This window comes from Eulemur rufifrons, chromosome 29, assembly GCF_041146395.1.
Source record: "Eulemur rufifrons isolate Redbay chromosome 29, OSU_ERuf_1, whole genome shotgun sequence".
In the NCBI taxonomy this organism is placed as follows: Eukaryota; Metazoa; Chordata; class Mammalia; order Primates; family Lemuridae; genus Eulemur; species Eulemur rufifrons.
Genome location: NC_091011.1, coordinates 8425955 through 8452332, shown reverse-complemented (window position 1 = coordinate 8452332; position 26378 = coordinate 8425955). Strand labels below are relative to the sequence as shown.

Genomic DNA, 26378 nt, shown 5'->3' with positions numbered 1-26378 from the left:
TCCCTACATAACAATGAGCATGAGGAAACTGAGATTTAAAACACAATGCCATTTACAATCACTGCAAAGATAACAGACTACTTAGGTACACATTTACCTATACATATACACATCTGCATGTTGAAAATCACCGAATGCTGAGGGAAGAAGTTAAAAAAAAAAAAAAGACCTTCATAAATAGACTTTACTGTGTGGATTAGAAGGCTCAACATAGTAAAAATGCCATTTCTACTGTTGAAAAGAAAAAATTATTCATGGTATATGTTAGAGATGGTAGAGAGACTTTTCAGGACTATCGCCATGGGTGCAGGAAGCACTGTGATGAAGTTTCCAGTCGGGTAGAGAAACTGGGCTCGACTCCTAATACAAGGACAAGTGTGAATTTATCACCAAGCAGCAGTGTAAGGGTCAGTGGATAGGAAATTACTAAGAGAACACCAAGGCCAGGGGGATTCTGGCTAAACTGAGTCAGCAGATTCTTGCGGAAGGCAGGCCAAGATCATGAGATATTGAGGGCAGGAAATGAGGAATTTGATCAGATACCAAGCCTGGAGGATTTTCCCTGAACTAACTCAGCAGGATTATTCCTAAAACTGGATTAAGTGGGCTTAGACCCTGGGCTAAGGATAGATGGGGACCTAGTCAGAAAGAGAGCCTTGGCCACTACCCAAATTGATCTATAGGCTTAATGCAATTCCTATCAAAATCCCAGTATGTTTTTTTTTTCAGACATAGACAAGTGTGTTCTAAAATATATATGGAAAGGCACAGGCATTAGAACAGTTAAAACAACCTTAACAAAGAAGAATCACTCTATGCAATATTAAAGTCTACTGCAATATATAGTTACAGTAATCAAAAGAGTACAACATTGAGAGGAGAGGAACAGACACACAGATGACTGGAACAGGACAGAAAACCCAGAAATAGACCAACACAAATAAGCTCAACTAACTTCTGACAAAAGCGCCAAAGCAATTCAATGGAGAAAGACAGCCTTTTTAACAAACGGTGCTGGAGCAAGTGCATACCTGTAGGTAGGGAAAAAAAAAAAAGAATCTTCACCCAACTTGTCACACCAAAAAATGGATTATGAATTTAAATATAAAATATAAAATTATTAAACTTTTAGAAAATCACTGGACAAAATTCTCAGGATCTAAGGCTAGGCAAAGAGTTCTTAGACTTGACAACAAAAGCATGATCCATAAAGGAGAAAATAATTAAATTGAAAATTAAAATTAAATTAAAAATTTTAAAAATTTGCTCCATAAGAGCTTATATGAAAGGTATAAAAAGACAAGCTACAGATTGGAGGAAAATATTTGCAAACACATATCTAACAAAGAACAACTCTCAGATCTCAACAAGAATAAAAAAAAAAAAAACCAAAATACTTTCATTAGAAAATGGGGAAAAGATACGAACAAATATTTCACCAAAGAGGATATACAGATGTCAATAAGCACATCAAAAGATGCTAAACCACAATGAGACATCACACCTATCAGAATGGCTAAAATAAAAAAAAAATTACATTAAATACTGGTGAAGATGCAAAGAAACTGGATCTCTCATACATTGTTTGTGGGAATGTAAAATATCACAGACACTCTGAGAAAGAGTTTGGCAGCTTTTTTTTTTTTTTTTTATCTTGTTATGGGGGATACACAATTGCAGGTTACATATGTTGCTCCTGTACCGCCTTTCCCCCCAAGTCAGAGCTCCAGGCGTGTCTGTTCCCCAGGTCGTGCGCATTGCACCCATCATGAGGTATATATCCCTCCCTTCCCCACCCCCCCTTCCCGAGTCAGCACCTTCAAGTGTTACCACTCCCCAAACGGTGCGCAATGCACTCATTGGTAGGCATACCCCCATCCCCTCTCACCCCCCACCTCAGTCTGATATCCAATTGGTGTCGTTCCCAGATTTATATTTAGGTGATGATCAGGGAAACCAATTTTCTGGTGAGTACATGTGATGCTTGTTTTTCCATTCTTGGGATACTTCACTTAATATAATGGGTTCCAACTCTCTCCAGGAGAACCATAGAGATGTCGTATCTTCATCATTCCTTATAGCTGAGTAGTATTCCATGGTATACATATACCACAGCTTACTAATCCAATCATGTATTGATGGGCATTTGGGTTGTTTCCACATCTTTGCTATTGTGAATTGTGCTGCTATAAACATTCGGGTACATGTGTCTTTGTTAAAGAATGACCTTTTTTCCTTTGGGTATATGCCCAGTAATGGGATTGCTGGGTCAAATGGCAGGTCTACTTGAATCTGTTTAAGATACCTCCATAATGCTTTCCACAGGGGTTGCACTAGTTTGCAGTCCCACCAGCAGTGTATTAGTGTTCCTGTCTCTCCACACCCACGCCAACATGTGTTGTTTTGGGTTTTTTTGATAAAGGCCATTCTCATTGGAGTTAAGTGATATCTCATTGTGGTTTTGATTTGCATTTCTCTGATGATTAGGGATGTTGAACATTTTTTCATATGTTTGTTAGCCATTCTTATATCTTCTTTCGAGAAGTTTCTATTCATGTCATTTGCCCACTTTTTGATAGGGTTGCTTGATTTTTTCTTGCTGATTTTCCTGAGTTCTAAATAGATTCTTGTTATCAGTCCTTTATCTGATGTGTAGTATGCAAAAATTTTTTCCCATTCTGTAGGTGGTCTGTTTATTCTCTTGACTGTTTCTTTGGCTGTGCAGAAGCTTTTTAATTTAATCATGTCCCATTCATTTATTTTTGTTGCTGCTGTGATTGCCTTGGGGGTCTTCTTCATAAATTCTTTGCCTAGGCCAATGTCTGTAAGAGTCTTTCCTACATTTTCTTCTAGAATTCTGATAGTATCACGCCTAAGGTTTAAGTCTGTTATCCACCGTGATTTGATTTTTGTGAGAGGTGAAAGCTGTGGGTCCTGTTTCAGTCTTCTACAAGTGGCTAACCAATTCTCCCAGCACCATTTATTGAATAGGGATTCTTGTCCCCAGAGTATATTCTTTCCTGCTTTGTCAAAAATTAGGTGACTATATGAGGATGGTTCTATATTTGGATTTTCTGTTGTGTTCCATTGGTCTGTGTCCCTGCACTTGTGCCAATACCAGGCTGTTTTAAGAACCACGGCCTTGTAGTATAGTTTGAGGTCTGGCAAATTAATACCTCCCATTTTGTTTTTGTTGCTTAAAATTGCTTTTGCTATACGGGGTCTTCTTTGATTCCATACAAAGTGTATAATTATTTTCTCTATGTCTGTAAAGAATGATGTTGGTAATTTAATAGGGATTGCATTGAATCTGTAGATCACTTTGGGTAGTATAGACATTTTAACAATGTTGATTCTTCCGATCCACGAGCAGGCAGCTTTTTAAAAGACTAAATAAATATGCAATTACCATACAACCCAGCAATTGCACTCTGGGCATTTATCCAGGAGAAATGAAGTTATATTCACACAAAAACATGCACATGAAGTTTCATACCAGCTTTATTCTTAATGGCCTAAAACTGAAGACAGCCTAGATGTCTTTCAATAGGTGAATGATTCAACTTCACACTGTGGAGTACTGCTCAGCAATAGAAAGGAATAAACTGTCAATACACACACCAATATGGATGAATCGCCAGGAAACTATGCTGGGTGAAAAAGCCAATTCCAAAAGGCTACACACAGTGGTGTGTAGTGCAGTGAAGTAATGGGCTAGAATTTCATTGGGGAGGCACCGGGAGGTGCTGGGTCTCAGGGCAAGTGCTCTGGGAGATGACCTTTAAGTTGAAGCCTAACCAAGGAAGGAAGAGAACGCTCCTGCAGGGCAAGCAAACACGGGGGAGAGGCCTGGAGCAGGGCTTTATTCTCTTTAGAGAATGGGAGCAGGAGGCAGCTCAGGGGCACCTGGAGCATGTGTGTGCAGCTTGACTTAGCACAGGCCACCTGGTGATTCCCCCATCAAATGCAATTGCAATTCTAGAAAATGACTAGCAGATCCCACTGCAGACAGAGCTGCGTGGCAGCAAGGGGTGAGACAAAGGTGCTTCCTAGATTAGAGGGTTCCTAGAGGCCTTAGACATGCAGCACTCTGCCAGCACCACCTCTCCTAAGGATGAAGACTGAGAGGGCAAGTACAAGTGTGCCATTGGCACCTGTCCTGTTGCTGAGTATGACTCATAAATGTTTCCTATGAATATTCCATTGCCTGTTCCTTTTCTATAAACACGGAGATGCTTGTGCAATCTCTGTGCCTTTGGGCAGCTGGAATTCCACAGGAATCCTCACTTCCTTTGATTCCACTGCAGGGCTAGCCATTTGCTGGGACTGGTGACCAGGGCAAGTGACGCCTCAACACACTGGCCGTGGGTGCCAGTTAAGTGAGCCAGTCACCTTGAGTCTCTCTGAGCGGGGCGGGCTCCGGGTGTGCGGGGTCTGAGCAATCCTGCAGACTCAGCCTCCATGCTGGGGGCACGTTCTGAGTGTGCGGAGTCTGAGTAATACTGCGGGTGACATAAAGGCATGTGATCTCCCACATGTGACTCCATTCTATCTCGTGGACAATAAAAATGCTAGCTGTGACCTACCTCATTGGCTTCATGACCCACTAATGGCCAGCCAGCTGTTTGAAAAACACTGCTCTTCAGTTTCTGTCCTCACTGAGGGCTGTTCTAGAAAATGGGGTAACTACTGGGATGGAAGGGGAAGAGCAGCTACACAAGGACCTGGGCAGTGAGGGCAAAGCAGAGAGGAAGCCTCAGTTACCACCTCTACGATATCACCTGAGAAAGAAAAAACACTCATCTGAGGAAGGCCAGCCCCTACTGAACTATCGAACTATTGAACTTTACTGTTGAACTGTTACTAGGAAATTGGAGAATTAGGTATTTTCCTGTTATTTCAGCAAGGCCACCCTTTCACAAATCAGTCATTGTTTTGTCTCCCTGTTCCTGCCTCACAAGGAAAGTGATTCGGAAATGGGCAATCTGCCTTTTGTTCTTTGTTTCTGCTTTCTCCAGCCTTTCCTGTCTGTAAAACCAATCTCTCTGCTCAACTCCGTGAACCATTTATTCTAAGAAATGAAGTGTTGCCCCATTCTAGAATCACAAATATTAATAAAGCTAATTGAGATCTTTAAATTTGTTGTACTTTTGTCTTTTCACACAGTAAGTTATTGGTATTTGTATGATTTCCTGGTTCAAGTGCAGCCGTTGGAAATGAAAAAGGAGCAATTAATCTCCAGGGACTGGTGGGGATGGGGTGGGGGCAGATGTCACCAGCCACTGCTGTCAGCCTCCACAGAGATGCTGGGGAACTGCAACTCCTTTTGGAAGTAAGCACGGGGTGTGCGGGGCAGCTGCTAGTGCTGGCCAGATTGTCTTCTTCCCCAGGCTTTTTGTCCTCAGGCCAGAGTAGGTGTCAGAGAAGCAGACAAACTGACAAAGGAAAAGGTGTGAGCGCAGGAGGGGCACCGGGCTCATGGGGATCAGCGGCAGCCAGCCAGGAGTTGGGGGCAGAGTGCCTCCTTGGTTTGAGGCGCAGTTTTGCCAGCTTAGCCCGGGCTCTAACTGAGTGAGTCACATCCACTTCCCCGGCCAGCTCTGGGCTCCCCTACACCCGGGGAACTCCCAGGATCATGCAGTTGCGGGAGAAGCTCCCCAGAAGAGAAACTGGGGCGGAGAGATGAAGGGTACTCACAGCCGACAATGGCCAGCCACACATTTCCTGCCCACCAGCCTAGGGCTGGCTCCACACTGTCATGCTCTCTAGGACTTTCTCTCAGCTGGTCCCAGCCGTGAGGGCCACCTCCAGACAAGCAGACCCGGGTCCTGCACTGGCCTGTGACCTTGGGATAGTTATAGAGCCCTTCCTAGGCACGTTTCCTCTGCTGCAAAACGGCTGGGACTGCAGTTGGTTGGGAGATTTCAGCTGCAGTACGAAGAGCTTAACGAATAACACAAATAACGTAAAGGGCTTCCGGTTATTTATAGTCGTCCAAATACCCGAAGAGGAGAAACAATAGCTGGCGAGGGTGGCGCCGGGCGGCCTTCCCGCCCTAGGAGGCGGGGGCGTGTCCCGTCCGGAAGGCCTGGGCGCGGTCCTCCGGGTCCGCTGGCCACAGGGGGAGGCAGGGCCGGAGCGGGCGGTGACCGCAGCGCGGGCTGAGCGGGCGACTGCGGCAGGACAGGGCGCACACTGGCTCTGTTCTGAGATTCACCTTGCTGGTCGTTCCCTCCTTTCAGTGGTCCTGCCAACAGCCCCTCTCCCCACCGTCCGCGAGCCTCCCGAGAGCTGCCCCTTCATCCTCCTGGAGCTCGGTCTTTGTCGCCGGCGTCGCTGTGCAAGGATCACGCAGCAGGTGTAGCGGGTCGCCCCGTAGGCCGAGCGGTGAGTCGTCCTCGACCCGGGTTCTGCTGTGGTTCTCTCTTGGCAGGATGCTCGCTCGTCCCCTGTCCTGGTGATGTTCCCATTTGCCTGTAGGTGAGGCGACTGATGTCGCGTCCATCCGGGCTGCGGGCTGCAGGCTGCAGAGAAGCTGCAGGGGAGGAGGTGCAGGAGGGCGCTCGGGGAGCCGGTGCTTCCTCGGGTCCACCCCTGCCGGCCTCTGCCCCTCCCGGGGACCGGCCGCGCGCCGCGGGGCGTGTCAGTGTCTGGCGGGGACCCCCGGCGGAGGCCGAGCCTCCCGGCAGAGGCAGCCGGAGCCCAGGCGGGACGGGAGTGCGAGGAGCCCCAGAGCTGTGCTGGGCGCCCCAAAAGAGGAAGGGGCTGGTGCCTTCAGTTATGTTTCACCCGCCTTTTAATGGAGGAGGGAATAAAGTTCAATTTTGTAGAAATGACTGTTATTCGAACCTTCGGAGTTCACACGGATTCAAGTATACATTGTTTCAACGTGCAACGAAGTGTCACCGCGTAACTATTGGCAGCGAGTAGTCTGGCAGCGCAGCGGAGAAACTTTCCTCTTACGTGTTACATGGCACCAATAGAATCTGCCTGGGGAAGTGGGTCCCTTCGACATTCTTTTAAAGTTCTTGGACCTGGCAGTGCCCAGAGAAGGGAGGGGCCCCAGCCCCTGTGGCCGTGGGCAGGTCTCCTCTCCCTTCCGGATTCTGCTCAGCGAGGTGACTCGAGGTCGCGGTGACTGCCCGCAGCCTTCCACCCCGACCTGCAGCGCCTCCCGCTGCGGAGGGCGCTCCCCTCTGACGGTGAGTTTCAGGGAAACACCGTCTGAAATCCGGAGCAGAAAGGGGCCTTTTCCTGCGAAGGCAATCCAAGCCGTTTTCAGGCGTCTGAACGACCTGTCTGAACTCTCCTGTCCCTGTCTCCGTCCCCTTTTTCCGTTCTGCCCCACCATCCCCTGGCCTCTGCTGGGCTCATTTCTCACCTCCGGATATCTTCAGGGTGAAAAAGACCGCTGGTTCCATTCATTTGCTGTAACGTTGGTTTAAAAAAAAAAGAAAGCTTTGTGACCTCCTTGAATAGAAATAATGTCTTAATCTGGGCTTTTAAAAGCCCTTCTGAGCCATTCCCAGGGCGTGCCATTGTCGCCTTTCAATTTGTGCAAACCTCCCCCACTTCTCTGCCATCTTACATTATTTCCTTTCCTTCTTCAGAGGCCATACTGACCTTCTGGTTCTCAAAGCCTCGTTACCCAGACTTCTTCAATTCAGCACAAGTTTATTGGGCATGAATTATATTTTTGGTTCCCTCACTGGTGGACATTCATGTTTTAGTTAAAAAGGATAAATTAGTTTTTGTTTACATGGGATTTTTGTCAGAGTTGACTTTTGTTGTTTTTACTGATCATAAAATTAATGCAAACTTATTAAAAAAAAAAAAAAACCCAAAACAGAAAGTGAAACTTCCAGGCTTGCTGACTCCCTAAAGATAACACAGGACATTCATTCTTCCTCTTCCTCTCTCTCCCAGTCTCTGTCTCTCTCTCACACACATTTGCTGTTGAAATATGTTCACTCAAAAAAGTATTAGGTTGTCATCGGAAAAGAAGCCAAACTCTGTAAAATACTTTAAAGAGGTTTATTCTGAGCCAAATTTGAGGACCATGGCCTGGAGCCACACCCAAGAAGCCTTGAGCAAGTGGACTGGGTGTGACTGGGTTTCAGTTTGGTTTTATACACTTCAGGGAGGCAGGGATTACAGGTAAAGTCATAAATCAATACATGGAAAGCGTAAGTTGGTTTGGCCTGCAAAGGCAGGACATTTCAAAGGTGGGGCTTACAAGTCACAGATGGGTTTAGGGATTCTTTAGTTGACAGTTGGCTGAAAGAGTTAGGCTTTGTATAAAAGACCAGGAGTCAGCGGAAAGCAGTTAAGATAAAGGTCTCCCATCTGTCATGTGATGCTATACCGGAATCAGGTTGGGAAGTAAACCACATCATATTGGATTAACAAAACTTGTTTACTGAGATTTTTGTCATTTGTAGGTGTGACTCACCAGGCCCCCTTACAAAGGAATTTTTGGGCAAAAGAAAACATCAGAGTTCAGGCCTCAATGTTTACACACTAGGTTATTTACACAAGTACTCTGATTTTTGTTTAATGGGTTAAAACTAAAAAAAAAAAACAAAACAAAACCCAAAAAACTAAAACTTCGAAAGATCAGGTTTTTTTTGTTTTGTTTTTTGTAAGCTGGATCTGGCAGTGGGTAGGGGAGCCCCAGGTGCTCACAGCAAAGGTTCCTCCCTGGGGAGCCAGAGAGGGAGGTTCAGAATTTTCCTGGGGGCGGAACCTGCAGGCCAGGTGAAACTGGCTTCCCAGGGAGGTGAGAGAAGACTTGTCTTGGAGAACCTGAATTTAGTTCCCTCAGTGTGAAGTCAGAGCATCCTGCTACAATGTTAGGAGAAATGTTTCCTGAAATCAGCTCCAGTCGGGGTCAAATTTCCCTCCTGGGGAGTTGGCTAGGGCTTTGGAGAAAGGATCTGTTCTTATCTCTCGGGACAAAGGATCTGTTCTTATCTCTCAGGACAAAGGGCACAGATAATCTCAGGACCTCTATTTAGATGTCCCAGTGCTGATCTCTAATTAAATCCCATTTGTAAAATTAGTGCCCTGTGCTGACAGGACTCTGTCCTGCCGTTTCTCTTCCCTTGGTGTCCCTCTGTGGTCTTGGTCCTGGGCTTCTCTTAATTGTTGATTCCTGGGGTTTGCCCTTGGCACTAGTTCTCAGCTGCCCTGTTTTCCTGTGGCCAGCCTTCTCTTCTGTTTTGAATTTGCTTTGTGACGATTCCATGGGGTGATGCCCACCATGCAAGAACCATGGTGCCTCTTGTGAAACATCCGACCACAGCCCCTTGCCTAGTGAACTTTGTCCTTCCCTGTCCAATCCCACCTGGAAACCGAGGCCACTTTGTCTCACGGTTCAGTCAGCCCCGAGATGGGAAGTTCTGTGGCAATGTGAGTGTGGTGTGGACTTCTTTCCTAGAAGAGATTAGAGCTGCTCCCTTGATAATTGAGCTTAGGATTTGGGAGGTTTTGCCTTTAGGGAGATGAGGGGTTTCAGAAACTCAAATGCCTTCAGCACAAAATAATTTTTATGCCACAGTAGCTTATTCTGGACCTTTTCACATGGATCCATCATGCAAGTCTCTGTCATTTCCTGTTTAAAACATTTCAGGGGCCCCAGTCACCTCCAGGATGATGTTTAAGGTTTTTATTAGGACACATAGCCAGAGGGCACTCGTAGATGCAGCTGCCCACACGGAGCTGCTGATCTCTCTGTACTCAGCGCTGCCTGTCATGTCTCCTCACCTTTGTTAATACTGTTGTTCCTGTTGGAGGGTCCTTTCCTCGCCTTATGCTTTCCGGGCAGGTTCCTAGTCAAGAATCATTAAGAATCCGTTGCTACTTTCTAGGAGTGCTCCGGGTTTGCATTCTTTCTTCTTTTCTGCCCCCTCCTTCGTGGCTGAAGTAAATAAACCTCCCAGGTCCTGTTGCACCTTTACTTGGCCGCCCTGACTTGGAGTTATCTCCTGGCTTGCTGGGTTTGTTACACACACTGAACTAACTTCCCGGTGTCCTTCCTGGGTCCTTCTCGCCTCTCCAGATCATACATATCGGAGGAGATGCTTTTACACTAGACTGATTCTAATCTCTGCCGACACACGGTGAAGGGTCAGCGGACTGCCTGTTAGTCTCATTTATTTCACAGGAGACTTCAGATTCTTTAAATGACTAAAGCTTGGTAATGCCTAGCACTTTCTGGTATCTTACAGACATTTAATGCCATTTCTAATTATGTGACTGAAAGTACCCAGGCCAGCATCAGAATTCATCTGTTATTGAAGTTACAGCCATTGCTTTTGGTGGGGTGAGGCAGGAGAGGACAGAATCAAATGGCACCTTTCCTGTGATGAGCAATGGCTGCAGTGGGCTAATTTGGTGACAGTGTTTGGCAAACTGGCTTTTCTCAGCCAAGCAGGAAACAGGAATTGGAAGGGCGCATCAGGGTTAGATCCGGGATAGTGGTGAGGCTGGAAGTCCATTTTGTAAAATCAAATGTCTCATTAGGACATAAACTGTATATATTAACTGTTGGAGGAAAAATGTCGTGGATGCAGAATAAGTGTAATTTGGTAAAATAATTTAAAAGCAATTGTCAGAAATATTCCCTACAATTCTTTGAATGACTTTTACTAGATTAAAGCAAGATGCAAAATTAAGCTGAACAAAAGGCAGCGCTTGAAAACGCTCATCACAGGTCTCCTCAGCTTGCAGAGCCAGACTCTTTCCAGCTTTGTCCTGGGATGGGGTGGGCTGGGGGCACTCCCAGAGGTGTTTCTTCCAGAGGCTGAAAAGGGGTAATGAGAAGGCCTTTTGTCTGGGCCCTGAGTGGTGACCCAAAATTGCATATTTTGCAGTTGCCACTGGGTCCCAGAACCCCTTCTCGCTGCCTGTTTTCTAAACTAAACTCTGGTGGGGCAAACTCTGACGGTTGGAAAACAAGAATGCAGCTTTATTCACTATTATTTTTTACCTGAAAGCTGCTTTTGAAATGCGAAGGTAGTACTGTGTCACTCAATTGTTACTACCATTCTTTTTTTTTTTTTTTTTTGAGACAGAGTCTCCCTTTGTTGCCCAGGCTAGAGTGAGTGCCGTGGCCTCAGCCTAGCTCACAGCAACCTCAGACTCCTGGGCTTAAGTGATCCTACTGCCTCAGCCTCCCGAGTAGCTGGGACTACAGGCATGCGCCACTATGCCCGGCTAATTTTTTTCTATATATATTTTTAGTTGTCCATATAATTTCTTTCTATTTTTAGTAGAGACGGGGTCTCGCTCTTGCTCAGGCTGGTACTACCATTCTTAATCAGCACTAGGGCCTCCTTCCACCCCTCATCGGGTGGCCTCGGGAACTGGAGGGTAGGGGGAGACTCACCAGGTGAGTTGGCTCCTGGCTCCCACCCTGTGAGGCTCCACCTGGTCTAAGGGGAGACTGGGTTTTCCTCTCTTTCCTCCTCCTGTCTTTGACCTGTCAGTGGGTGGGTGGCTGGGGTCACTGTATAATTTATCCTCCATGTCCACATCGTTTGGATAGTGAAATGTGTCTCTGAGAATTATGCCAGGACTCCCCAAGTAAACCTGCTTAAGACCTAAGTTATTTATTTAGTGGGGATCTTTCCAACTGGAGCATTGCCAAAGTCTGCAACTTTCGCTACCAAATGTGGGTGGTTAAATAGAGACTCACAGAGTGCCAGGCTGGGGGTGGGGGGGTGGAGATAAGTTAGTCTTTGGGAAGCTCACACCCAGGAGGGGAGAACCTGAGGCACTAACATTACAAGGGGACTTGGGGGAGTGAGGCTGGTGGGAACCCACTCAGGAAGCAGCCAGCAGAGGGACTGAGCAAGGGACCTGGTTTCCCTGCCTAGCTGGCCTTGGTGTCTCTGGGTCAGAGGAGGGAAGAGCAAGCCAGCCTAGAAATACCCTTACTCTGCAAGGCCAGGCAGGGAGACCTCTCTCCGACTGGGTTTGCTTTTCTGAACAACAGGGGTTGGATTCTCTCTGGGGAGCCTTCACAGGGAGCACTCAGCATCCTCTGGCTCCCCTCTGACTCCCCCACCCCAGCTCCCTGTCCCTGGGGGCTGCTCCTCCCACCAGCTCCCCCCACCAAAGACAAAAACAGCAGCTGGAGGGTGCAGAGTGTGTGGGGGGGTGCTGCGAGGGGGCGCTGCTCTCACAGGGGAGCTGCTTTTACAGGGGAATGTGCCTGCCGGACAGAAGCTGGGCCTGGGACAGGACTGTCTGTCTGCCCCCACACCCTGTTCTTCCCCCCCCCCCCGCGTGGAGAAGTGAGAGCTCCATAAGGAGGGCGGTGGGCTGGCCAGAGGTGGGCTGGCCAGAGTACGATGCAGTGCCCCTCCCCCCACAGGTGACTGTGACGTGGCTGGGAGAGCTGGGACCCCAGAGAGAGGAGCCAGGGCTATTAGACTGAGGGGTGCTGTTGATGGTGCCCTGGGTGTTGTGTTTCCTGGTTCCAAGGGAACCAGACTAATGAGGAGCTGGGTGTCTGTAAATCTGCTTAGCGGATGCCGTAGAAGGCCTGAAGTCATGTCCAGACGTCTATGCCCAGGATCCCTCCCGAAAGCACCATGGGAACCACTGCCCGTGCTACCCTCAACCCTCCTCCCACCCCTCCACAGGCACGTGGGGATGGCTGGCTCGGCAGTACCTCCGCCTGTTCATAAAGGGTTGTCCACGTGTGTGGACTTGGCCCCTGGTGATACAGGGTGAGAGGTGGTACTTTTCTTGAACTCATTCTCTTCCTTAGCTCTGCTTAGCTAAAGCGTTTTACAAAGGCTAGGGGAAAACAAAAGGCAGATGAAGAGAGACAAAGCAGCAATTGCAGGAAAAGTTTTGCAGCCGTCCCAACCCTGGCCTTCAGTATTTACTGAAAATGGCCAGTATATTATGGTAATAACAGTTATAAATTCCATTCTCCAAAAAGGGACCTTTCAGGTCTCAGCCCGTTGACAAGTGACTGGTGAGACACAAGGGTAAGAACCGCCCTGTGGGAGTAACAGGCCTGGCCTTGGCTCGGCAGACTTCTGACGTCTTCGTGAGCTTCAGATCATTCTGGAAGCCCAGTGCTTGACTTTCCTCATCTCTGCAATGGGTCCCGCCCACCCTGCAAGTCTGTACAGGGAGTTGGCGGCCTGGCAGGTGCAGGGTGCTCAGGATTCCTTGCTTTATTAACCAAGTTCAAAATGTGAGCCTTGCCCTCCTCCAAAGTGGGCTCAGGCTTTCCTGATTACTGAGATACAGTAAGGTAACTGCGGTTATGTATACGCAGCTTCTCCCATCACCGGGCTTTGCAGTGGAGGCAGGGCTAGGGGCTTACTCACATCAGCCTCAGGCCCCTCTCCCTCCGTGGTGGTCCCTCTGGACCGGGGGGCCCTTACCCCACATTTGACCTGATCCCCCCCGCCCCTGTCCTTGAAAGCTGGAAAAGGAAGGTTAAGATTCTAGAAGGACAGGTGTGGTCTGAGAGTCCATGAAGTCCATGAAGTAAATTCATATGTGCTGGGAAACCAGGAGGTGGGTCAGGTTCTCTATAGAAGTGTGAGGTGCCCGTCCTTTTGGGATTTTGCCACATTTTTGCCATCTCCTCTTTGAAATTAGCAACCCTCTAAACACACAAACATGTACATACAAACACATGCACATACATGCTTCACACACTTACATCATCAACATGTAAAGCATTTCACTTCACGGCACTGACTTTGCGCATGTCAGTGGGGCCGCACACAGCCTTGCTTCCTGCTGGTGGATTCACTCCTTTCCATGTGCTGTTTTCCCGTAGGGTCCTGCCTCCGTGGAGAGAATGGCGGCCGCACGAGCTGGAGCAGGGGAACTTGGAAATCACAAGTAAGGCTCTGTCTCATGCCACGTTGGGTTGGGTTGGGTTGGGTTGGGTTTGTTGGGCATGCTTTGTGCCATCTATTTTTGTAAGAACTAGACCTGTATGTACACATTTGATTCCTGTGACAGAAACTGAGGCCCAGAGGGATCAGCAAACTCAGCAGGTTCAGAAGTCAGACGGTCTAAGATCTGCAGGCTGGAGAAGGCAGGGCTGGGCACGCATCAAGTGCCAGGCAACTCGTGAGGACTTCCTCCTCCCTCCTCTCCTTCCCTCTGCTCAGTAGCTATTTTGTCCTCCCTCATTTTATTGTCAACTATTTGCTTATCATGTTCCAGCTACTAAGAGGCAGTCAGCTGCAGAGGTTAAGAGCTTATGAGTGCAGCCTCTTACCAAAGATGTGATCTTGAACCTTAAAATGGGATTGGCCAGGTGTGGCGGCTCAAGCCTGTAATCCTAGTACTCTGGTAGTCTGAAGTGGGAGAATAGCATGAGCTCAGGAGCTCGAGGCTAACCTGAGCAAGAGCAAGAGCGAGACCTCTACTAAAAATAGAAAAATTAGCTGGGCATGGTGGTGTGTGCCTATTGTCCCAGCTACTTGGGAGGCTGAGGCAGGAGGATTGCTTGAGCCCAGCAGTTTGAGGTTGCAGCGAGCTATGGTGACGCCTCTAGCCAGGGCAACAAAGCAAGACTCTGTCTGCCCCCCTCCAAAAGGGATTAATGATAGTACTTAGTTTATAATATGGTTGCATTAAGTAAATTCATATGTGCTGGCTAGTAATAATTTTATTTCTGTGTACCCCAAAGTTGATCCTTCCATGAGTGGAACCATATCTTACTAGTCTTTGTGTTCCCTGCACGCAGTGCCGGGGCTTGGCTGGTGTTAGATTCCGCTGGTGTTTCCCGGGGCCTCCCTCTTTCCTGGCCCAGCATCTCCCCTCTCATTCTCTTCTCGTCCCCACGAGTACCTGTCCTAAGCCATGTGGGCTAGTTTATGTAATGACTGGCAGTATTTTCTCTTTGCCGCTGATAAACTCCAGGAATCAGAAGCCAGTTTTCATTCATTTTCATCTCACACATTTCTTTTATGTAGTAGGTGCTCAGTGGTTATTTGTTAAATGAATAAAATGACAGAATAAAGCAAGATAAAGTCACTTGAAATTGCGTATAGACTAGAGAAATGCTTTTCGAACTGATACGTCTCTGACTTGTTATTTTAAAAATTCTTTATATAATAAGTTGGAGAATGTTCCAGTTCACATTTACATATTTTAAAGTTATTGCTGATCTTCATGGTTATACCCTATTTCCTTCTCCTTTTCCTGGAATCGAGAAGAAAATAATTTTTTTCCTATTTTGAAATATGTGACATAGTTGTCTTCGTCGCATCCTGTTTTGTTATTTTGAAGCATGCCAGTTCTTTTACTTTGTACTCTGTGTACCCAGAACGTCCTGAACAAGAATAGGAACCTTAATTACATTAAGTGTAATTGTCATTAAAAGAGCTTAAAATGCTGCAGAGTGTGTTATGATTGTCAGAATTTCAGATCTGCCTAGAGATCAAAAAGGCTTTCTGGGAAAGTGTGGTATTGTAAAATATATATTTGGTGTTCTGCCTGTTTCCTGGTGTACAACTCCTTAGGATTTCCAAAGTGATGTCTTTCTGTATGCTAATGATTGACGGTGGCTGGCAGCTTCTGGGTAGCTTCAGGATGGGGGCGGGTCACCCAAAAGGCAAGGCAGGATTAGGAGGTTGGGACTTTGAGTCCCACTCGTAACCTCCTTGGAGCAGCGAGAGGCTGAAGATTAAGTTAATAACCAATGGTCAATTATTTAATCAACCATGCCTATGTGGGTTTGGAGAGCTTTGGATAGCTGAACACGGGAGGCTCCTGGAAGGTGAGGGGCCTGGGGAGGGCATGGAAGCTCACGCCTGCCTCTTCCCCCTACCTTGCCCAGTGCATCTCTTTGTCTGTGTAGCCTTTTTAATACCCTTTGCAGTAAACGTGTTTCCCTCAGCTCTGTGAGCCGCTCGGCCAAATTAATCAGAGTGTGTTGTGAGAACCCCAGCTTGAAGCCGGTCAGTCAGAAGTTCCTGAGGCGTGGACTCACAACTGGTGCCAGAAGAGGGCCAGTCTGGTGGGACTGAGCCCTCAACCTCTGGGCTCCGATGCTGTCTCCAGGTAGATAGTGTCAGAATCGTGTTGGGGACACCCAGCTGTGTCGGCTGTGTGACAGACCGCAAGCTTGGTGATGGGGAGAATCCCCCACCAGCATTTGGTCACGGAGGTCTTCTGTGTTGACTGCTGTCGAGTGAGCAAATGGGGAAAGCACTTTGAGTTTGTTTTTTCTACACTCAGAAAGTCTAGAGTCGGTCCTAACCACACATACTTCTGGATTTGGACCCTTGAAAAATGGCCTCCCTGCCCCACTGCAGAGGAAGATTAACCCCAAGTCTGGAAGGCCACACCGCCCATCTGAAGAGGTGGGTCGAGGGCAGATGGGTGTGGCTCTGTGCTGCAGCTGGCCGCCTGCCCTTCCTGTGAAAGATTACAGACCGTTTGGTTGTAGTCAGCACAGTCTATGCGCCTAGTTGGCATGCCACCAGCGATCACTGCTGGCAGTTGATCAGCCCATGGTCTCTGAACTCTCCTGACACTTAGCCATGAAAGCCAACTAGCCCCACACTCCCTTTATAAAAAGATCTGTCTCTCTCTCTCTCTCTTTAATCTTTTTATACTTATCTTTCCTATACAAGCCTTTTAGAAATGCTCAGGACACCACTCGAGGGGAATGGACGAGAGGGGAAATTTGAGAAACATGAAAGAAAGAAGCATTTGGATATAGGCAGAGGGAGAAGCTGGCGTCCTCAGTGTCTGCAGTCCGGGTGTCTGCTTTTGATGCCAAATGCCAGCTAGAAATAGGAAATAGATAAAATAAATGATAAAATATATCAAACAGGGATGGGCCATCTTAACCTTGTTTTGCATGTCTGCTGTGTGTTCTGGAGGATTCAGAGATAAATAAGACATGGTCATGGCCTCCAGGAGCTTTTGATCATGGAGACAATTATGGTTGTTACATTAATCATGTAAGTCAGTGTGATAAGGTATAACGAGCATCTTCTGGAGGGAGAGGGAGAATGGACGAGATCTCTGGGGGTGGGCAGTGCGGGGAGCAGCCCTTGATATAACGGTGTTTGCACGTCACAGGCAGCCGAGAACCTGCTCTCTTGCATCATGTTTTACTTTCTCATGAGTTAGGTTAAGGAGGCGACATGATCAGTGGGTTCTGAGTGGAAAGTCAGACTCAGAAGGAAGAAAACAAAGGCCCAATTGCTCTGAGATCAGGGATCCACATCTGCCTCAGTTTCCTGTGGGCGAGCATGCCAGTTTCTGGGAATCAGAAAGTGCATACTATTGAAGGAACTGTGTTTGAGGTTGTTCTAATGGACTTTGGCAGGCTGGAGATAGAACCGTCTAGATCTGGGGCATCTGTTTTGTACATAAGGTTTATTGGAATGCTACCACACTCACTTATTAGTGGTTTCTTTCACACAGTTATGCCAGACTTTGGAAGTAGCAGAAACCATACAGTCTGCAGAGCCAAACATATTCACTGTCTAGCCTTCTATGGTAAAAAGCTTGTAGGCTTCTGTTTTAGGCTAGCAGTGCGCTGTCCAACAGAAATGTAGTATGAGCCACACATATATTTTCTAGTAGCCACTCTGAGAAAACGCAAAATGAACAGATGTCTTATCTTATCACTCTTACTGGACTTCGTACTGGAGAAGTGGTAGCTTGTGCAACAAGGCAAGAAAAAGAAACCGAAGGTGTGCAGATTGGAAAGGTTATCTCTGGGTGGTAGAATGAGAGGTGATTTTTTTTTTTCCTTCAAATTTCTGTCCTTATTTCCTGAAGGGAACATAATAATTGTTTTAAAATAAGTCAAGTTTACATATTGAATGAACCAGACTGGAAGCACCCGGCTATCCTCATCGTATGGGTAGATTTAACATTTTCTTTGTACTTTTGTGGGCTCTTCTGAGTTCTTCCTGATTCCCCTCCAAACAGAAGCCCTGGGAGCAAAGAGGGGAAAGAGGAAGGGGGAGGGAGAAGGAGGGGAGGGGAGTAGGGAACTCAGAGTGTGGGGTTGTCTTATCCCAGGGCTCTGGCCTTGCCCTTCCCCCACCCCGTGGCTCACATCTTGCTGACAGAGCACTTCTGTGATGCTGTAGGCCACCGGGCACTGGTGTTCTATAAACCTTCCCCTTTCTGGTTTTTTAACAGAGACTGCCTCGTCCAACTTTCAAATCCAAATGTAGCAACAATGAAAGAAGATATCCTCTATCATTTCAATCTCAGCACTGGCACACATGATTTCCCAGCTATGTTTGGAGATGTGAAGGTAAAAGGCAGGCTTTGAATTCTCAGAACTTGTCTTAAGTTCAGCCTCCTCCTAAATGATACAGGTAGACTTCCTCGCAGGTGCTTGAAGGGGGACAGCTGACAGCTTCATGAAGTTATATGTTTATCAAAGTTTTGCAAATTGTTACTTTGTAAGTATGTGAGCTAGCACATAAAAGAAAACTATCCTAAGTATTGCCGTATTGTTCCCTAATTCATCTCTAACAAATTTGGTACAGCCATGCATCGCTTGAGGATACATTCTGAGAAATTTATCCTGAGGCGATTTCATCCTTGTGTAAACATCAGAGTGTACTTTGCAAACCTAGCTGGTATAACCTATTGCTCCTAGGCTGCAAACCTGCACAGCATGTTGCCGTGCTGAATATTGGAGGCAGTGGTAAGGATTGTATCTAAACATGTCTAAACATAGAAAAGGTACAGTAAAAACACAGTATTATAGTCTTATAGGAGCATCATATATGTGGTTCATTGTTGATCCAAGCATTGTTCTGTGGCACATGACTCTATATATTTCCTAATGCTTCACTGAGAGAAGTGGGGCATGTAAACATTTCCCAGGGAACAAAGGGCAGTAAATAAGCATAATTGTATTGCATCTGTTTGTAATTTAAGATGCATATTAATATTCTGTTTAGTTAGTTGTCTTTAATGGCTTTTTTTTTTGTTGCAAGCAGCTTCCAGTCCATTTGCCCTACAATGTCTTAAAACCTTCAGTTTTGATTTATGTTAACAAAGGATTTTCAAATGTCTAATCCCCATGGGCAAAGATGAACTAACATGGAATTGAAAATCAAAATATAATAGGACCCTAGAATCCATTGCTGCCACATGGGATCATAATTCAATGACAGCCATATGTCCCACCAGCTATTGTGTTCTTTGGTAGTGTTGGTTTCAAATCGTGTACAACCTTCCGTGTGCTCTTCATTTATTAAATATCCATCCATCCCGTTAAAGTTAATCTATAGTGATTGTTATTCCAGGCTATGGAATTTTCTTTTCATGTTTAGAAATTAATAATTTATTTTTTTATCGTCAAACTCTTTAAAACTTATTTACTTACTTTTTATTTTTTTTTTTTGGCAAAACAAAAAGTTTTCTTCAATGATGCTCCAAAAATTAAAGTTTTTACTTCTCTGAGAGAGATTCATCCACAATAGATACAACTTCCCGAGTGTCCACCGGGCCCCTGGCTCTTTCCAGGCACTGGCCATTTGGCACTCAAATGCCCAGGTGAGAGGTAGCCCCTGCGTGGGGCCCTGGTCACACGGTGAAGAGCCACACCGTCTTGTTTCAAACCCAGGCTCTCTCCAGTACCCTGAGCTGCCTTCCGCAGGATGGAGGGAGGCCACGTACGCATGGGACCTGGAATTACCTTTTCAGAAGAGAGCAAGAGTCTAAATTTCTGAGTTTGTGGAGCTGACTGCCTTGCACTTCCAGGCTGCGAAGCGCCCAACCCTACTGAATATTCACCAGGAAGGCTCATTAAACCGGATTGCTGGGCCTCTCAGAGACAGTAGGTTTGGATGAGGCCAGTGAACTTGTATTTCTAGCAAGTTGCCAGGTGATGCTGATGTTGCTGGTCATTTTGAGGACCCCTGCTATAAACAGTGCGCTGAAGGAGTCTCTGTTCTCTGGCTGCAGTTTGTGTGTGTTGGCGGAAGCCCATCCCGGATGAAAACCTTCATCAAGTACATTGGCGCAGAGCTGGGCCTCGACCGCCCGGGCGTAGACTATCCCAACATCTGTGCAGGGACTGACCGCTACGCCATGTATAAAGTGGGACCGGTGCTGTCTATCAGTGTGAGTACCTGCCCCGCACGTGGGCCGTCTCTAGGCTCTGCAAGGCCCTGCGCCCCACCCCTCTGCACACACAGACAGCTGTTCCCCCAACACTTGTTTACTATAAATGGCTGGGAGCGAGGCGAGCCCAGGCAGCTGGGGTGCAGAGATGAGTGGGACCCAGGGTCCCGCTCTCGAGGCTCAGGCTCCAGGGGCAACTAAGTACACAAATGCAGCTACAGCTGTGTATACAACGTGAAGGTGGCAGGTGACAGTGCCCAGGGCAGACAGGAGACACAGGAGGGCGTGTCCTTCCTGGACGGGGCAGTAAGGAGAGCCACAGATGAATACCAGGTCTCAAATTTCCTCTGCCATCTCACAGTCAGTGAGTTATTTCATACCAAATTTTGACTTAGCAATGAAAGTGAGCATAGAAATGTCCAGTATTCTACCAAAGAAGTCTTCTCATTTCCCGGTTTTGATTTCCTTTGCCAGCGCAATACAAGTGAAGAGCTACAGAGTTAGGAAAGGACACCCCCCACCCCGTGACATGTGCATCCTCACCTCTCTGGTCAGCCAAGCCCTCTAGCAATATCAACCACCCAGAACACATCAGGGAGCCAAGACGACCTTCAGTTACTGATAGTCTGTGGAAGCACTTCCTGTGTGTGAGACACCATGACAAATTCTAAAAGGGACACCTCTACCACAGGACTCTGCCACAGGCAAAGCACCTGCAAAGTGCTGACGGCATCCCAGCGATGGATGTCCTGGAAGACATGACACTGGGAGGTCCTTTGAAGGGGAGGGCGGGAGGAGGTGGTGTGCAGAGACCCTGAGAAGAGGAACAGGCACAGGCAGACGTATAGGGCCAGCAAGGTGCCCATGTGCAGTGGGCTAAAGGCCAGCTGGTTACTTAGTCAGGATGAAGCAGAGAGTGTAGGGAAAAAAGTGAAAAGAGATACAACTGTACCCAGTGTGTGGGAGGAGGGGAGTGGGGTTGGCAGTTACTCGGGGCATAAAGTGCCAGAAGGAGCTATTTGTTACCCAGCAATAGCGGGCTGTTGCCTCCCTGCTGGGCCTCGGGTTCCTCAGCTGCTACCTATTTGACAGGTTATATGGATCAGATGGTCTTGTCTATGACACCTTTGTGCACGCTTTTAAGCTTCCCGGGTGTTAATAGTTTTTATATTTATGTTTTAAATTTCGCTTTCCATTACCACCACAATGGGCGTATTAGATTGAAGCATACCAATCAGAATACTGACAGAGGCACAACTTTGGCTTAACGTTGGTGTTTCTCCCTGGTTCCAGCACGGTATGGGCATTCCTTCCATCTCCATCATGCTACACGAGCTCATCAAGCTGCTGTACCATGCCAGGTGCTCCAACGTCACTGTCATCCGCATTGGCACTTCCGGGGGCATAGGTAAGGTCTGCAGAGGGCCGCTTGTCCTGTGACTGAATGATGGCCTGCAGCCTCCGGAGGCAGCTCCAACATGGTGTGGGATTGGGATGAAGAGTTCCTTCCCTGGCTTAGTTCAAGGAAAGCTTTTTAACAGGAGGGTGGAAAGAAGCTTATTTGGTTATTTTTTTCAGCCTGTCCTCTGGCTTGCAGCCTAGGGCCGGTAGCAGAAAGCCCCGTGTGTAGAAACGCATCCTTTGGGGGCTGTGCACTCTTGCCTTCTGTTTGCTTCACTCTCTCTCTTCATTCTTCCTAATCGCGCTTCTCCCCTGTTCTCTCCTTCCCTTTGCTCGCTTCTCCTCCTCCCTGTTCCTGCAAGGATTTGGAGCACCTTATGAGAAAACCTGCGGGGAAAATTACAGGCGGGAAGAGAGGCGGAATACAAAACTAAGATAAGTGTGCTTACATTGGCTCAAAGTTTTCCAGTTCTCAACATGTGCTTTAAAACACAAAGATGGCAAAAAATAGGATTTAACAAGAAAACAAAATGCTAAAAAATAGTTGAATTGTACGCAAAAGTTCATTATGCAAATTTGTTTTAAATCGTCCTGCTCTCTGAGATCCCAACTCTGCTAGTTTTTGACTCATAACTGGCTTCCGGCAACTCCTACTCCCACCGAGACGCTGGGAGCTAATGGACGAAGCCTGTGTTGGCCCCAGAGCAAGTTCAGCCTTGGTGTTATTGGCCAGGCCTGTGTGTATTTGTTTCTGACTGTCTACTCCCGTCCTGTCCTGGATTTATGGTAATTCCAGAATTTAGATGTTCTGACTTTGAAAGGGGATTTGCTTTAGACCATAAATCTGAATACATTGTCTTATTTTTTTCTTTTTGTCATATAAAGAGATCGATGTGTAATATCCGTGTTTGCATGGTCATAATTCCAAGTCTAAAGAACTTGTTCTCAGGAAAACATACCAATGGCCGTGAGCTGATTCAGTCCTGCAGATTTGGTCTCCATTGCCACCAGGCAGATACTTACAGCGGTGAATGTCATGCCCAGGTCTGCCAGGAACTCCAGAAAATCGTTTTTGAGTTTTTCCAATGGAGGGATTTTTTTTTTTTTTTTTTTGACAGAGTCTTGCTCTGTCACCCCGGGTAGAGTTCTGTAGTGTCAGCCTAGCTCACAGCAACCTCAAACTCCTGGGCTCAAGTAGATCCTCCTGCCTCAGCCTCCTGAGGAGCTGGGACTATAGGCACATGCCACCACGCCCTGCTAATTCTTTCTATTTTTAGTAGAGATGGGGTCTCACTCTTGCTCAGGCCGGTCTTAAACTCCTGACCTCAAGCGATCCTCCCACTCGGGCCTCCCAGAGTGCTAGGATTACAGGTGTGAGCCTCCACACCGGCCTGGTGGGATTTTTAAAATCAATGATCAGAGAGAATTCTGGAGGGAGTAGTATAGATTTTGAGTCTCCCTAAATTGCCCCATAACGATGGAAAGAGTGGCTAGAGAGCAAAACCCAATACCCCTGGACCCCATTGATAGAACACGGTGATACTGTATCTCCACAAATCCCAAAATATGAATGGGTGGGGACAAGCCACTGCAAGATCTGGGCTATGTCAGCAGAATTTCAGGAGAGCCAACTAGGAAGGTGCGGGGGATCCGGTGAGACTAGGAGCCAGCGCTGGAGGGGTCTGCACGTCCCAGTGTGAGGGTGACGCTGGAATCCCAAGCGCCATGGACACTCAGGCCCTGTGAGTTCACCAAGGCCTTGGCCAAGCTTTCCTCCAGCCCCAGCCTCAGTGCTGGGAGGAGCCGCTTTGTGGCTCTGCATTTCCCAGAGCAAGGCTGGGAGCTGCAAGGGAGAGAGGAAGTTCAGATAAACATGGGCGTGAAGCAACGCAGCCAGAAAGTCTTGGCAGTCGGCCGTGTTTTTTTGATATTTTGCAAAAATAACCGACTTGAGAGCTCTAGAAAAGATCATCTGACTTCTCGTTCCTTCCTGTAGGTTTATTAAAACTAATTTTGCATTAAAACAAGTATCAGGAAAGTATTATGGGTATCTTTGTTTCAGCTGCTAAATGAAAATACCATAGGCTGGGTGGCTTGTAAAAAACAGGAATTTGTTTTTCACAGTCTGGAGGCTGGAAGTCCAAGATCTAGTCTCAGCAGATTTGGTGTCTGGCAAAGGCCAGCTTCTTGGCTGTGTCCTTACATGGCAGCAGAGATGAAGGTCTCTCTGGGGACCCTGCCATAAGGGCACTAAATCCCATTCATAAGAGCTCCACTCTCGTGGCCTTAGCACCTCCCTGAGTCCCCACCTCCTGGTGCCGCCACCTTAGGGGCCAGGATTTCAGCATATGGATTTTGGGAGGACACACACATTCAGAACAATAGTCTAATTCCATGTAAATTATAAGACAAAAGAATAAGGAGCAGAATAATGTCTCGCCAAGCACGAACATACTCCAGGAAGACACGCCCAGAAAACAGGGAAGCTGGAACTAAATAGGGCATCGATCCTAGAGGAAACCCCGCTGGGCAGGAGTTGGCAATCGCTGCGCTGGGTTCGGGGTATGTCAGAGTTCATTGTACTGGTCTAGTCTGCTTTTTGCTTGTTTACTTTTCAAGTATTTGCTTGAAATCTTAAATAATAAAAAGGTACAAGACAGGGAGCAGTTGAGCACGTCGTGGTGACCCGCATGGCAGCTGGCGCTGAAAGGAGCAGCGGCTGGAAGACTCAGACACGGGCCAGAGGATGGGGAGGCTCCTGGCAGCTTCTGTTTCCTTCTCTTCGCTTTTGCCTGCTGCAGTGTCCACAGTGAGCGCGTGTTGATTCCTTTTATAGCCTAAAAAACGCTTTTCGTGGGAAAATGGATTGCAGTGTTTCTCTCGAACAACTCTTGATGCTTCAGTGTTTTTCGGAGTTAGTGGATCGTTTTCTTTTCCCCGCGTGCTTTGCTGTGTGCTCGTGCCCAGCCCTGCAGCGTTTCCACAGCTGCTTCTCTCTTCAGGTCTGGAGCCGGGCTCTGTGGTCATAACCCGGCAGGCGCTGGATGCCTGCTTCAAGCCAGAGTTTGAGCAGATTGTCCTGGGGAAGCGGGTCGTCCGGAGCACAGACCTGGACGAGCAGCTGGTGCTGGAGCTGATGCGGTGTTCTGTGGAGCTCAGCGAGTTTCCCACGGTGGTGGGAAACACCATGTGCACCTTGGACTTCTACGAAGGTGAGTCCATGCGTGCCGGGAAGTGCCGCCTCCCCGCCGTGGGCTGTGGTTTGCACATGCCGGCTGCTGTCTCTGTTGCAGCTCTTCTGCAGTGGTTGTGACAGCCCGTTTGAGTGGACAGAGGCAGGACCTGGATGGGTCCCCTGTGTCCCAGTGGGTAGCATGATGCTGGTGTACAGTAGGCACTTACTACGTGCCTGTGGTTCTTATGTCTCCATGTGTGCTTCAGGGCAAGCCCGACTGGACGGTGCTCTCTGCTCCTACACAGAGAAGGACAAGCAGGCGTATCTGCAGGCGGCCTACGCTGCCGGCATCCGTAACATCGAGATGGAGTCCTTGGCGTTTGCGGCCATTTGCGGGGCCTGTGGCCTCCCAGGTAGGCGGCACTGATTGGCCTCAGCGCCCCTCCCCCCTCCCTCTCTGCTCTGCTGGCTCAGCCTGGAGCCCCTCACCAGGGCCCCTCCTCCCAGGGCACCCTAATACCAGTTTCTGGCTTCTGCCTACCGTGCCCCCATGTCAGTTCCTGGCAGAGATGGCATCCTTGCACTCCTGCGCTCAATGTCCTTTGATTGTCACACAACAAAATGCATGATTCTCAGTGTCCATGCAGTGATTCTCCATGCTGCTAAGTGGGGTAAGAAAAATAATTAAAAAGACCGCCCCAGCTAGATCAGGGTCGCTGCCCAGGGAGATTGCCACCAGCCCTGTAAGGAACTCGGCTTTCAAAGCTCTTTGGCTTTCTGAATCGTAGTTAGTCCACCCCCAAGTTGCTAGCCCCCCTTCAAGGCCAACTTTGCCTTCCCGAGTTCCCTGCGTCTGGGTCACCTGAGCCAAAATGTGCCTTTCAAGGCAGTACAAGGCGGCCCTGAGCTGGGCCTGGAATTGGCTAGGGAATTTCTTTTGGAAGAGAAGGCAAGAAGATGAGAGAGAGACGGGGCAGGGCGGTGTCAAGAGAGGGAGGAACCCTCTGAGCACCAGGACCCAGCGCCTGCCCCTCTCAGCACCCTGTCTGCCGACCCTGCCCCCGGGTTCCTGAGGGACGGCAGAGCTGCTCCCCATGCGCACGCTGTCCTTCGTGCCGTCTCTGGGAGCCGTTGGGGTCCGGCTCTTTGCCTCAATGTGGTCTTTGCTCTGTGCAGCCGCCGTGGTGTGCGTCGCCTACTTGGACCGCTTGGAAGGGGACCAGATCAGCAGTCCGCACGAGGTGCTGGCCGAGTACGAGCAGAGGCCGCAGCGGCTGGTGGCCTACTTCATCAAGAAGAGGCTCGGCAAGGCCCATGTCTCGTCCTGAGCTTCCCAGGACAAGCTGCTGTGATTACTTGCCAATAAAATCATTGTCCAAAATCCCCTTTTGTGTGACTTTGAGTACACTTTACATACGAATCTTGAACATTAGGTCTCAGTTAAGAGGGAGAGAATCCTGGATTAACCACATGGGAGATTTTCTTCGTTTTTTTATGCTTCATCAGTGCATTTTCAACTACTTTAGCTTAACTTGGGGGTTTCTTCAGGAACATTCTGCTAAATATTTGAACTATTTCTAGGGAAAATTTTCAGACCTTTAAATTCTAATGGTGGTCAGAATTTCATGTCACTAAACAAGAAATCTGGTAATAGTGCCGGAAAACTCATTTCCTAATGCATTTTTAAAAATTCTGTATA

At 47.8% G+C, this 26378-nt stretch overlaps 1 protein-coding gene across 1 annotated transcript; it reads left to right on the top strand.

Moving 5' to 3' along the window:
* The first annotated feature begins 6119 nt into the window (after positions 1–6119).
* On the top strand, positions 6120–26054 carry UPP1 (uridine phosphorylase 1). The gene is made up of 8 exons (XM_069462689.1): positions 6120–6387; positions 13814–13878; positions 18160–18277; positions 19945–20103; positions 21397–21511; positions 24507–24716; positions 24946–25092; positions 25856–26054. The coding sequence occupies exons 2-8, from the start codon at positions 13835–13837 to the stop codon at positions 26005–26007; spliced, it is 945 nt and encodes a 314-aa protein (XP_069318790.1). The 5' UTR covers positions 6120–6387; positions 13814–13834; the 3' UTR covers positions 26008–26054.
* Positions 26055–26378: the final 324 nt, after the last annotated feature.